The 14241-nt window shown below is 36.6% G+C and overlaps 1 protein-coding gene across 3 annotated transcripts; it reads left to right on the forward strand.

The window, feature by feature from the left end:
* Positions 1–1463: 1463 nt before the first annotated feature.
* On the forward strand, positions 1464–13802 carry pld3 (phospholipase D family member 3). Of its 3 annotated transcripts, XM_023351286.1 has the most exons (13): positions 1464–1634; positions 1757–1864; positions 4503–4562; positions 5042–5092; positions 5161–5360; positions 6159–6339; positions 7297–7411; positions 8346–8473; positions 10335–10532; positions 10613–10752; positions 11462–11627; positions 11721–11820; positions 13217–13802. In XM_023351286.1, exons 3-13 carry the CDS (start codon positions 4536–4538, stop codon positions 13396–13398), a joined length of 1488 nt encoding a protein of 495 aa, XP_023207054.1. In that variant the 5' UTR covers positions 1464–1634; positions 1757–1864; positions 4503–4535; the 3' UTR covers positions 13399–13802. The 3 variants fall into 3 exon arrangements, with proteins under 3 accessions (XP_023207054.1, XP_023207053.1, XP_014328932.1); XM_023351285.1 differs by lacking the exon at positions 1757–1864; XM_014473446.2 differs by lacking the exon at positions 1757–1864 and having other exon boundaries at positions 5176–5360.
* Positions 13803–14241: the final 439 nt, after the last annotated feature.

Raw genomic sequence — 14241 nt, forward strand, 5'->3', positions numbered from 1 at the left:
CTCATTTAAGCAAAAATAATGCTTCATAAGAGTCGCAAATGTTACGTAACGTTGGGGAAAAAGTACATTTGTTGTTACTTTAAAGAACCGTCCTGTTGTTTTGTATTGTTGCCGTTTAAAATAAGGAAGAGCATCGATATTATGCAAAATGTTCATGGAAATATTTTCTTTTTTGGCACTTAAAAGTTTCAAATGTAAAAGTTTATGTGGATTATCAGATATTTTCGTTTATAAAGAAGAAAAATTCTACATATGTATAGTGCAAAGCTGCATAACAGTTTGAAGATTATTTAAATTACGTATAAGAAACCGCCATTTTATTTTGTAAGTACTTTAAAATAAAATAAAAGAACATAAAAATATTATGAAAATATTTCCTATTCTGACAATTTTGTCACTTAATCATTTACAAATTAAAAAAATTGTTTTATTTTTAAATGTTTTCTTTCCAAAATGAAGGAAAATTCAACATATTGACAGCTAAAAAGCTACATACGTTTGAAAAGAGACGATTTTTAATCTACTACAAGAAATTTGTTATCATTTATAAAGAAGTGCCATTTTATTTTGTACTGTTTGCCTTTAAAATAAAGAAAAACATCCATATTGTGCCAGAAGATGATGAAAATATTTTCTATTTTGACTATTTGGACAGTTAAACCTTACAAACTAAAATGTGTTTTTATATTTTTGATATTTTCTTTCTGAAAAGAAGAGAAAATTTACATATATTTTATGCAAAGCTAGATAATGATTTGGAAAAAGCTGATTTACAACCTACTACACACAATTTGTCATCATTTTTTTTAAAAACACAATTTATTTTGTATTGTTTGCCATAAAAATATAGAAAAAGATCAATCTTTTGCCAAAACAAAAGATGGATATATTTTTCTTCTGCATGGTGTGGTGATATTGAAAAGAAATTGTAAAGTTTACAACCTAATGACTAAAAAACATGCTTTAAAAATGTTGCTGGCCCTTTTAGTGTAATTCTGTTGTGGAAATCGACTGCAATTATTCCATAAAAAATGGTAAAATTGGCATTTGTTATCATATGTACATTTAAAACATGCCAAAATGTGGTTCTCTTGTGTGTTTCTATTATTTTTAGCCAGTTATTAGAGTCATTGTGGAATATCCAAAGTCAGACATGTTAATTTCTTGATTATCACAAAGTAAATATATTTTCCACTGCTGGAAAATGTTTTTAAAAATACCTCTCCCTATGAATAAAATAAATTAAGGACTATTATGTTCAGAATATACAAATATTTCATTTAATTTCGTTTTATTTCATGTAAATAGATACATATTTCCAGCCCATGTTTTACTATCTGTAGTGTAAAACAGCGGCCTCGTGTGGTGAAATGTGATATTGTCAATTGTGGAATTCGTGGATTACGTCACGGTGCAGTCTCAGTTCTGATTGGCTGTTTCGCCGGATCACATGACCACCTGCCCAGCTCGCTGTTGTTGGTTCTGTATGAAGCTAGCACTAAACTGTGACAGATAATAGCGCTTAACATCTGTTTTCTCAATGTGTTGCCAGTTAAACGCGTATTTAACCATTACTGTGTTTAAAGAGAATACCTAGACGCAGTTATCGAAGGATTTTTAACCCATGTTGACAGGTGAGTTGGGAGTTTTTTCATTATTTTTAACTGAAAGTTAGTTTTTTTATGGTTTTGCTCTGTCAGCGACTTTGGTTCTTCTCATCTCACGTAAACAATGTAAGTTGTTTTCCTCACTTTAGATAAGTTATTTTATAGTTATACGGTGAACCAGATTATTTCTGCGGAGCTGACGTGAACTCACTTACTGCCAAACGTGTTTGAGTTCATTCGCAACCGTTTATCACAAGGTGAGTCAGAAAAATAGTTCCTTTGTTTTTTTATTGTCGTTCCTCAGTTCAATGTAAACAACATGTGAGTTATTTTAGCTATAAATGGGGCAGATTTTTATTTCATTTCATTCATATTCACTATCAGTTTATGAAAGTTTAACGGTGCGTTTAGTACTCGGAAGTTGGGATTTCCTAGTTCCAATTTGTAAACATTTTGTTGGGAATTTCCTTTAAATTGGTGTTGCCTTCGGGTTTATGTTTTGTTTCCCCCGTTTATTTCTTTTTAACACTGAAATGAAAGAGATTGTTGGCATAAATGTTCCGCTTTATTCAGTTATTACCTCTTGGTTTGGACAGACTGGATGTTTGCTACTTTCCTGTAGCTTTACGCTATTATCATACGTAACTGATTATCAACTCAAAAGCTAATTTAATACCTGAACTTTGACCCCAAACCCATCAGGAGTTAAAAAGAAAGATTTCTGGATGCAGAGGCAATTGGAGGAATATCAAACCATTTCCTCCAGCGATGTTGTCTAAGATCCTATCCCCAACTCCAACGTCTTTCTGATTTCTAACCAGACAAAGATTATAAAGCAGTCGAGCTGGATTAGCAGTTCTTGTCAACAATTGATGATGTCATTCAGGACTTATTACTGTAAAATATAATTTCTTCTGCTTGGAAATGGAGCTGTTAGCATGTGATGACAGTCATGAGACATTCATACGGCAACATTCTGGCTGCTACTGGAAATTCTCACTGCCTTCATCATCACTACCTACTGCAACTCTTTGAAGAAGGTCAGATGAGTTATGACTTTGGAATGAATAAAGTATTTTTAAAATTGAATTAATTGGCAAAAGCAGTCACAGGACTGAAGGATTAAACTGCTCAACAGGTTCAGAAATTTGCTTTCACAGAGAGGAGCTAAGGTTAATGTTACCAGTAACAAGGTAAAGTTACACACTGCAAAAACACAAAGTCTTACCAAGTATTTTTGGTTTAGTTTCTGGTGCAAATGTCTTAGTACATTAAAATAACACAAAACTAACTTACAAATGACCTTTCAGCAAGAAATATAAGCCTGTTTAAAGTAAATAATTCCTTAGCATTGATTTAAAATATAAAGGACTATTTCCACTGGTAGATTATTCCACTTATTTCATAACCAACTGTAACTGTACCGTTACCTAGCAACCCCGGCCCGTCTCCTAGCAACCAAATCCTGATTCCACTGGCAGATTATTTCACTTATGGGAAAAAATGTCTTGTGGAAGCAGCACTTTTTCATCAACATTAAGGAATCGTTTAAACAAGCTTTTATATCTTACTGAAAAGTTATTTGTAAGTTAATTTTGTCTCATTTCAAGTGTTATAAGATATTAGACCAAAATTACTTGGTAAAATAGTGTTTTTTTTAGTGCATTTTCAGAACTATAAAACATTTCCATCACATCAGTCGTTTAGTTAAACTCATTAAAGGAGATGGCAGGGAAAGTGAGAACAGATTCCTCTTACCAACATGTTCACAGAGTAGAAGTAGAATATTAGATTTTAGCAGAAGTAGTTGCTGGATCATAATATGTTTTTTTTTTAAAACCTGAGGATCGCGGGATGTTTGATTTTTGAAGTCAAAGAACAGTTTGATCTGATTGCAGCGGTCCCTGTTCCTGCTGCAGAGATGCCTCACATGTTTCTCTTGCGGCACAAACTCTCGTGACTGCCGCCTCAGGGATTTTACAGCGCCACATTCCTGCTGTCAGCATCTGAACTTCCCCAGTTCCTTAAAAGGAGCAGTATTAAGTAAAATTGACTTTTTTTAAAGCTTCACATAAGATTAGAATGTCATTTCATCATAAAAAACAAACCTGAGGTGTTAATTTGATTCTTTAATGCATGTTTGAGAAATCCTTCAGACTAGCCAGCAGCAGCTCAGAGGCAGGAGGAGGCTCTTAACACTGTCAATCATCCTCATGTACTCACTGCTAAATGTGCTAATGGTGAAGAAACAACTTACAGAAAAGCCGTTTATCTGCTGCCATCTGTGGCTATGCTAACTAACTTTAGCGTTCACAACAAGCTATGCTAGCTAGCACAGAAGGTGACTGACAGCGCTAAGACCCGCCTCCCTGCTCAGATTGGTCAGAACTAGTCCGAACTGAGAGAAGACAGAGGAGTTAAAATTTTTTCACAGATTATACATACAATACTGTCATAACATAGTGCCAGTTTTCAAAAATATGTTTGTTTATTTTACAAAATTTACATTCTGCAGCTTTCACACAGGAGTGCTATATTGATAACGTCCTGAAGGTGGAGTTTCAGAAAGAGCAGGAGCTTCTTAAAGAGACAGAGGCCCAATTTCAAGGCGTTAAATCAGGAAGTCAAATTTCTTTTAAGTCATGTTCTCTATGTAGCATTTTTACAACTACGGGTAACACGATTACTTGATTGTGTTAAAAAATGACACTTTGTGCCTGGAAATCTATAAACAAAAAAAGCTGTGTGTCTGTTGATTGTCTTTCTGTTTGGAAATTTCCGTTTGTTGAGTTTGGAAAGAATAGAGCAGCTTCTGTTTTGTTCTCACTCTCTTTGATTTTTTTGCTCTTTGACTGAAAAATGTGAAATATTTTTATTTTCTTTATGTTTTCTCAGATTTTTAGAGAAAAATCGGACAGAAACATAAACATGAAGTCGGACATCACCTATAACCCGGTAACCATGTTCTTCAGGCATTAGCAACTTACAAGAGACACACATTCAATAAATTAAAATATTACTGAAAAACCTAATTATTTTATTAACTTCAACACTTATTAAAACATATTACACAGGAGCTGTTACTGATTAAAGTCTTGGTCTGTAACAGTAAATTATTTCAAATGTTTTAATATGCTAATAATTCTGCGTATTAAAGCATTCTAAACCTCTTAGTTCTTGTTTTTTTTAAGTGTATTTCAGGTTTCATTGATAGTCATGAGATCATTCTGCAAAAACAGGAAGTTATTGATTTGATAAATTATGAAAATGTAAAGCGACCGGAAGGTATTATTCCAGTTTCAGTCACATAACTGGTTTCACTTCTCACAAAGCTAAAGTATCAACTAACCTGTATTGTTGATTGTAGCTTCCAGACTCAGCGTCATATGAAAATCCCTACAGAGTTGAGTGTAATTTAGTGAATTTGTTTGCAGATGGTGGATCCGGAGAGACGGAGGCAGGAATTCTCCCGCAGAGCGCAGCTGGTGAGTTTCTCCTCGGTTTCAGTCTGTTGCTCTGATTCAGGACAGAATAAATAAATGAACAACTGCAGCCGTTTCTCCGTCAGTTCGCCAGGTGTCAGATCGCTCTGGCCGCCGCGGCCTGTGTGCTTCTGGCTGCCATGGCGCTCTACAACATCCTGAGCCCGAGGTCGGCGGGGTCAGTGAAGTCGGCAGGTTCAACGTTCCACCATCCTGCCTCCATCAGCAGCCGCCTTCAGGAGACGGTGGAGTCCTGCTCGGACCCCTGCAAGTAAGCAAAGACCCTAACATGAACGGTAGTGTGCTAATAGCGCAGCTAATTTTTCACTTAGCGGTGAGCAATTAACTCAAAATGTTCCAATATTGAGTTATTGGAAAATAACTCAATAAAAAAATATATATCTTTGCGTATATATGTATATCTATTGATAAAAATATCAATAGATAATGCATCTGATAGAATATTTAATATTCAATATATAGGATATTTAACGAACGCTGATCCAGAACCGGGTAAAAGTATGAAGTGGCATGTAAATTGGACCAACTTAAAATAAAGTTTAACATGTTTGACGTGTGGTGGGAGTCGACCTGTCTGACATTAGCACGTTAGCATTAGCCTCCTCCTGCTACTATTTTGTTGTAGCGCTTTAGTGTTAGCGGAGCTAAGATTTTAATTAGAATATCAAATCAGGCCGACATTTACATTGTCTGTATTTTAAAATACAAATAAAAAACATTGAAGTTTCAGGTTTTAACTTGACAAAAATGGAAAAAGTTAGTAAGTATGAACACTTAAAAAAAAAGCTGCTGGTTTTCTACATAACATTAGAGATAAAAGGGAAGAAAAATGAGTAAATTTCCACCAACGAAAATCAAACATTTTGAGATTAATTTTACATATTTCCAATACAAAAAAATATAAATATTCTCTGATTAAATTTGCTAGAAAAAATGTAAAGTTTCCCATGTTGAAGGTACTTTACTTGGAGTTTCTGTGGAACCCGACTGTGACGGTTTGTAATTTCTGGGATGTCTCCTGACTCTTCCTGTTCTTCTCCCCGGTCAGGATCGTTCTGGTGGAGAGCATCCCTGAGGGGATGGAGTTCAACTCCAGCACCAGCAACCCCTCCATCTTCCAGGCGTGGGTCCGCCTGATGAGCGAGGCGCGCAGCAGCGTCGACATCGCCTCCTTCTATTGGACGCTCACTAACGAGGACACCAGCACTCAAGAACCCTCAGCCTCTCAGGTCAGAGCCAACCCAAGGTCCTTTACACTGCAAAAGCACAAAATATTACACAGTATTTTATAGTTCCTAGTATAAATAGTACAGTGTTTTTCAAAGTGGAGGCCGCCAGGGGGCGCTGTGGCACCTCAGAAAGTTGGATGGAAAAGTAAAGAGAATTAAATCTGATACATTTTTTAATCTTTAAATTTTCCTCATAATTTTTTGTTTTGCTATTACGTATTTTTTAACAGTAAAATACAAGTTAAAATAATTTATTTAAATCTTATTTTTGATGCTCATTCTCTGATTGGCTACCAGACAAATTCATCACTCTGCTAAGCTAGCATAGCAAGAAAAAGACCAAAACAAAAAAAAACGTTCAGCTGCAAAAAACCATAAGAACGGTGGGGAATAAATTACATTTGATGTATTTAATGTAAAATATTAAATATTTTCCTATAATTAAAAGAGAAAATTGTGCTGAAAAAAGATATTATCTGATAACAAATGTTCTCCCACAGAACTTATGACCGTCTAAAATGAGTCGGTATGAGGTCAGCACTTACGTTAAATTGATGTAATATTTATTGAATAGTGAATAAAAAACATTCAAAATGTTTCTTTCCGGAGTTTGTTTTAAATTAATAATTCCTTAATGGTATATAACAAAACATTTTTCCCATATTATAAGTGAAATAATCTGCCAGTGGAGCTAGAACTGGGTTGCTAAGTAACGGGTTGGGCTTGGCTGGGGTTGCTAGGTAACGGCACAGTGGATCATTCTACAGATGGAACTAGAACCGTTTCATCAATATTAAGGAAATATTAACTTAAAATAAGCCCCTGCTTCTCGCTGAAGTTATTTTAAAGTTAGTTTTGCAAGTGAACTAGGACACACTAGAAATTAAACCAGAAGTACTTGGTAAGATTTCATGGTTTTTGCAGTGTAGTGTGTAATGGCGGTTTCTGTTTGCGCAGGGGGAGGAAGTTTTGAAGACACTGGCTGATCTCTCCGGGAAGCTTCAAGTTCGGATTGCAGTCGATTCGCAGGAGGGAAAACCACAAGCTGACCTCAAACTGCTCAACGATTCAGGTGGTTCGTTTACCTTCACATCAGCAACTGCAAAACCCTCATAGTTAATGTTTGGTTTTTAATTGAAGTGCAACGTTTTTGCCGCTTTCCCTTTAAGAGATTGAATTCTAGAAAAAAAAAGAGCACAAGCTAATTATACTGTCACTTTGTTATACAGAAAACAATATCAAAATCAAAGCAGCAAAATCTTTTCTGAATATTTTCCTAAAAACCATCTCAGAGGAATTCCAGATAAGTCTGTAGAAAAAGCTCATAAAGATGCTAGAAAAACCTACATTTGGATGATATATAGCTTTATTAAGTCAGGATTAATTCATTATAAATCTTGCAATTAACTTAATTAAAATTTTTATCAAGTCCAACCACTAATTAAACAATTAAACCCTTTTTGTGATTTATAAAAGTATGCCTTTATACGTTTTTACATTTATAAATCATATATTCATTCAGAAGTGAACTCTCAGTATACAGAAATACCTAAGACTTGTGAATATTTAAAATTTTCTCTAAAAATTATTAAAGCTGCCTATCTTAATAGTTAAAACACCAAATATACCTTGATACGCATTAATATACTCAGTGGAAACCGTCTTAGCGCTACCGCTAAGCGCTACATTTTCCCTCATTTCCTTTCTCGTGCGTTCAGCCAATCGGCACCAAGCGAAACAAATGGCGCTAGCATTTCTCCCATGTATTTCAGATTCTCATGCTGCATTTTTTTTTTTCGAATATTTCTGATTTTTCAACAAAAAACCCACTAATAGGAAAACTTTTTGCTATCACTTTGCAGTTTTTCTTCACATAAAAATCAGTTCATAACTGATCATGCTCATAGGCTCCTCTGAACTTCACATCTATTTGTGCATCTTATGAATAATTGGCTATAATCTGATTATTAACAAAGAGCGCCTGCTAAAGCCCAGGTGTGTTTCAGGAGCCGACGTCAGGACGGTCAACATGAGGGCGCTCACCACCGGGGTTCTTCACACCAAGTTCTGGCTCGTAGACAGGAAGCACATTTACATCGGCAGCGCCAACATGGACTGGAGGTCCCTGACGCAGGTACAGCTAAACTGCTTGAAATGCTCAGGGTAGGCCTATGGCCTATACAAAACATGCTTATTACATTTTTACACTAAATCATTCTTAGATAATGAGATTTCAGTCTGCTCAGTTATAAAACTATCTAAAACTATCTTAAGGTGTTTTAGAGTGAAAATGCTGCAATCTGATGTGCAGTTATACAACTGTACATCTTCGTAAAAAGCATTAGTAGAGCCTTCTGCACAACCAACAAGAATGCAGCAAGTAGTAGAGGTGGGTGGATCGATACAAAATATCAATAATATTGATACCAAGTCTGTATCAATATCAGATCAATGTTAGCGTGGTAAGATTTATACTTACGTTTCTTGAAATTTTATTTTATTGTCGTTTAAGTATCCTGTAAAAAATATTTTTGCTTTGATTTGCTCTCAGATGATAAATAGCTTTTATTTAGAAAATAATTCACACAAATTTGTTTAGTTTTTCTAATATTTCTGTTTATTATGCTGATACATTATTAAAGCATTTTACAGACACCTATAAACTTTATTTAGATTCTGTCCTAGACTTTAGCAAAATTATTCAAAGGAAAACCCACAGAAATACGTAAAGGTCTAAAGTTTGATGATGTATCATACTTAAAAAGTAAGTATCGATATTGATATTGGCGATACTGGCCCTGTGTTTACTTGGTATTGGATTGATACTAAAATATGCAACATCTCACACCTTTAGTTTCTGGTTGGTAAGTCAGCAACAAAACACTTGTCTTTTCCAGCAGCCATTGTACAGGTTGTGGTGGAGTTCCGCTGGGGTTGCTAGGCAACGGGCAGTACCTACTGATTTGTGTCGTTACATTCCGCAGGTTTTTCAAACAGCTCATTTTCGAGGCACTAAAAATATGAAGTTATTGCCCCGAAGTCTGGATTTCTTTTAACCACCTCGGCTGTTTTTAGAACCAGTAGAAACCCAAATGCAATTACAAAAAAGAAGAAGATGTTAATTTTTGCATGTGTTTGGAGCATGAAAGGAGAGCTTGTGTAGCGTTCTGATCTATCAGAATCTCCTAAACCTTTTAAGCTCCACCAGCTGCTACACAACAATGTCCACTACTGTTATAAAACGCAAAGAAATTATATAAATGTCATGTTTTGTGATTGGAATACCCCTGAATCAAATCCATTTATGTCAAAAATGAAGGAAGGAGATACAGAACCGAGACTCCCACTTGTTTTCCCACCTGATAGTCCAGTAGACTCGGCTCGATTGGGGTTTAAAGTAGAAACATTTGTCACATTTTCAGTTGCTGTTGTGCTCTTTCACACTGCACTGAGTCAAACCAACCAAACCAGCTGAAAAACCTGTTCCCTCCTCGCCTGGGGGGGGCGCTGCACCAAGAATTACTGAAGGATAAGACACAGAAAACCTCTGAAGACGCCGAGCCCATCTGCCTTCTTCTTGAAATGTAAACAAAAATGGAGTGGCATCAGATTTTAGCGGTTGTAGGATTTCTCTTTTGTCTTTGGCTAAACATCAAAAGTCATTTCTAATGCTAGCGCTAGCCTAGCATGTTTGTTTTGGTTGTATTTACCCAGAATGCCCTGAGCTGTAGTCCACTTTCTGCTTTTGGAGCGGTCTATGGTCCGCTTGGCGTCCACACATGCATTTGAACCGAACCAGAGTTCACTTCAACCAAACCAAGACCGGGGTTCGTAGGTGAACCAGAGTTCACTCTTTGGTTCGATTCAGACCTCCACAACCGAACCGGACTTTCTAGACAAACGGACTGGAGTTGGATTAAAGTGGATTAAACAGGGCTGGTGTGAACGCAGCCTCAGATTCTCCTGTGAAACATTTTGGCTCCACGGTTGTCCAGGTGAAGGAGCTGGGGGCCGTCGTCTACAACTGCAGCTGCCTGGCCTCAGACCTGGAGAAGATCTTTGAAGCTTATTGGTTGGTTGGAGGGAGCGAGTCCATCCCGTCGCCGTGGCCATCCACCTTTTCCACGCTGTACAACAAGGACACGCCGCTCCAGCTGCCACTGAACAGCACGCCGTCCAGCGTTTACCTCTCTGTGAGGATCAGCTTTTATTCCAGTAACACCAGACTCCTGCTTCCTGTTTCCTGTTTTGCTAACTCTCCTCTCCCGTTCAGAGCTCTCCTCCGTCCTTCTGCGCCGCCGGCAGGACTCCGGATCTTCAGTCGCTTCTCAGCGTGATTGATGACGCAGAGGAGTTCATCTACATTGCTGTCATGAACTACCTGCCCACTACGGAGTATACGCACCCGAAAAGGTAAAGCTGAGTGGATTTTAGCAATGCCAGCGGTAGCATCATGGGTATTACTGTAGCCAAGAAGAAATGAAAAAGATGAAAATACTGAAAAAAATAAGAAATAAAATAAATTTAATTTTGATAACTTTTGATCCACCATGTCTTCAGTTTTCAAGTCAATCGATCAAATTCAAAGGCTAAAATTAGCCAAAATTTAGTCAGCTTATCAGCAGAAAACAGAGACTGATGCTGATAATAATCTAATGATATGTGAACAGATTTAGTATTTAATTATTTATGAAACCGATACTAAAGTATAACTAAATAAGATGCTCAATTTTCCTCATTTTATCACAGTTCAACTTTATTCTGTTAATATTACAACAAAATTCTGGAAATATGAAGATTTTATTCTTGTAATATTGCGAGTTAGTTCTGTTAAAATTCTAATTTTATTCTGGAAATATTATTTTTATTATTATTATTATTATTATTCTCTTTGTTTTAGGACTTTATTCTGTAATATTATGTCTTTATTCTGGTATTAAAGTTTTTTGTTAGCTAATACTTTGTTGTAATTTTGAGCTTATGAATAAATGCAAACTTGTGCATCTAGTTTTTAAAACTCATTACAGTTGATAATAGTAAAATCATTCCCTCTCCCTTGTTAACTGTAATTTCACAAAATAGTCGCCTCCATATTAGGTTGGATTTTTTGTGCTGTGTGCAGGTACTGGGCCGACATCGACACGCAGCTGAGGCGGTCTGCGTACGAGAGGAAGGTCAAAGTTCGCCTGCTGATCAGCTGCTGGCCTCACTCTCCGCCCGTCATGCTGCCCTTCCTGAAGTCTCTGGCTTCGGTTCACGACTACAGGAACAAGCTGGACGTCCAGGTGGTGAGTGGCGCCTCCTCCTGAAAAACACAGCCGCGGTACACTGGGCCGGTTGCTACGGTAACGAAGCTAGGGTGTTCGGTGTCGGTTTTTCAGAGGCTGTTTACGGTTCCCGCCGGCCCGAGGCAGAAAGCGATTCCCTACGCAAGAGTGAACCACAACAAGTACATGGTGACCGACAAAGTGGCGTATATCGGTAAGACCTGTGGTACATCCATTGATTTAATCTTTGGTTCTGATGATTTAATTATTGGAAAATATGGAATTTTTTTTCACCAATTCACTCCTTGTGTTTCCGTAGTTCAGAGTGATGTCAGGGCGGCCATCTTGTTTTACAGCTTCATTATAGTTGGACTTTGAAGATCAACTCTATGACGTAGTTTTAGCGCCAGGCTACGATTATTATTGTTTTAGTTATGAGAATAAAATCATAGTATTACCATCAGAGGAGGGCAGAGTAACCAAAAACTGTACTCAAGTAAGAGTAACTGTACTTCAACATAGTTTTTCTCAAGTAAACGTAAAAAGTAGCCATCCAAGAAATTACTCAACTAAGAGTAAAAAAGTACTTGGTAAAAAGTACTGAGTAACTGATCAAATTATCAATCATTTAATATTTAAAATTACATCATCAGATGGACCAAAATATAAAGTTAAGTGGGAATTTTGGTATTTTAAAGACAAAAATTCATATAGGTAACAAAAAATAAAATCAGGCAAAATAAAAATGTTCTAAATCCATTTCTTTCTTTCAATAAAAAAACTTATGAAACTTTAATAAAAACTGCAGTGTGTGTATGAGTCTGGTGAATTTCTGGGTTAAAACATGTTTTGTGGGTAGAAAACCCAGAAATTTTACTCAAGGAAGAGTAAAGATACTTTACAATATAATTACTCAAAGTACAGCGTAGTAAAAAATACTCCTAAAAGTAAATTTTTCTCAAAAAGTTACTGAAAATAACTGAAAATACAGTAAATGTAACTGAGTAAATGAAAGTAGTTACTACCCGACTCTGATTACCAGAATAAAGTCATAATTATACTAATGTCACATATCAGCAGGCACTGCCTATTGCTTAGCAACCCCAGTGGAACTCCAGCACGTTACCTAGCAACCCAAGCTGAGCTTCGGCACATCTTCTCAGCTGGTTTTTGTTTACTGTACAATGGCTGCTGGAAAAGACAAGTGTTTTGTTGTTGACTTACCATTCAGAAAACCCTTGCTGTATTCTTATTGGGTGTGCAGGAGGCTCGACTTGTGCTTTTCAAAGACGTACAAAGATTGCATAATTCCAAGCATTTTCTCGTACGAGTGTAAACGTTGAGTTTCAGTGGTGTGGCCAGCAGCAGCTTACTTAGATTTAAAGTGGCAGGACGCCCTAAAACAGCTAAAATCTCATTAACTGTGAATGATTGTGGGCAAAAGAAATGTGATGAACATGTTTTGTGTAGACCATAAATCTGCCTGAACCTGTTCAAGGATAATAAGTCACATTTAAAATGGGAAATCGAATTTGGTATAAAAAAAAGAAACAGATTTTATTTTTAAAACCCAGAGAGATTTCAGTTTCTTAATGTGTTTTTGTCCTCAGGGACGTCTAACTGGTCGGGGGATTACTTCCTGAACACTGCCGGGTCGGCGCTGGTCGTGAACCAGACGGACTCGCCGGACCCGACCGTCCAATCCCAGCTGAAGGCCGTCTTCGAGCGGGACTGGAACTCGGCCTACAGCGCCCCCATCAGACACGGTGCAAACCTCAAACACGTCTGCTGATCTCCTCACACTAGAACTCGTTTGCACATGTGTAGCATTCAGGTTCTCCTGGGCTTTGGACCCGGGCGAACGCTGGTTCTGGTGAGCTGGAAGCACAGAACTATTTTTACTCCTTGAATTACTTTTTCCCCCCACATGTTGTGGAGGTTTTACACAAACTTCACTGGGATTTCAAGCGCATAAGTGTGAAAGGGAAAGAAAAAAAGTTTTTTACTCAGAAAAATCTGAAACGTGTGGCGTGCATTTTTCTCAGCACCACTAAGTCGATTATTTGTTGAACACTGCAAAAGCACAAAATCCTAACAAGTACTTTTGAGTTCACTTCAACTAAGACAAAACTAAGTAACTTTTCAGCAATTTTTCTAAACTTATTTTAAGTCAATAACTTCTTAATATTTCCCAGTGTAATTAGTATTTTTTTCATTAATATTAAGGAATTATTAACCTAAAATACGCTTCAATATATTGCTGAAAAGTTATTTGTAAGGTAGTTTGTAGTAAATCAAAAATACCTCAAAACTTTAAATACTTTGGGTATTTATGCTACAAATTACAGCAGTACACTGCAAAAACACAAAATCTCACCAAGTATTTTTGGTCTAGTTTAATGGGAAAAATGTCTTATTAGTGAACTAATCTACCCATAGAGCTGGTCATTTTTCATCGATGTTCAGGAATTAATTTCTTAAAACAGGCTCCTATATTTAGCTGTAAAGTTAGTTTTGTCTTATTTCAAGTGCAATAAGATATTAGCACTAGAATCGACCAAAAACACAGAAGAGTTTGTGTTTTTGCAGTGCAATATCCATATTCAAATGATGGATTTAACAAGTTTCTGTTTTT

This window comes from Xiphophorus maculatus, chromosome 18 (genome assembly GCF_002775205.1).
Source record: "Xiphophorus maculatus strain JP 163 A chromosome 18, X_maculatus-5.0-male, whole genome shotgun sequence".
In the NCBI taxonomy this organism is placed as follows: Eukaryota; Metazoa; Chordata; class Actinopteri; order Cyprinodontiformes; family Poeciliidae; genus Xiphophorus; species Xiphophorus maculatus.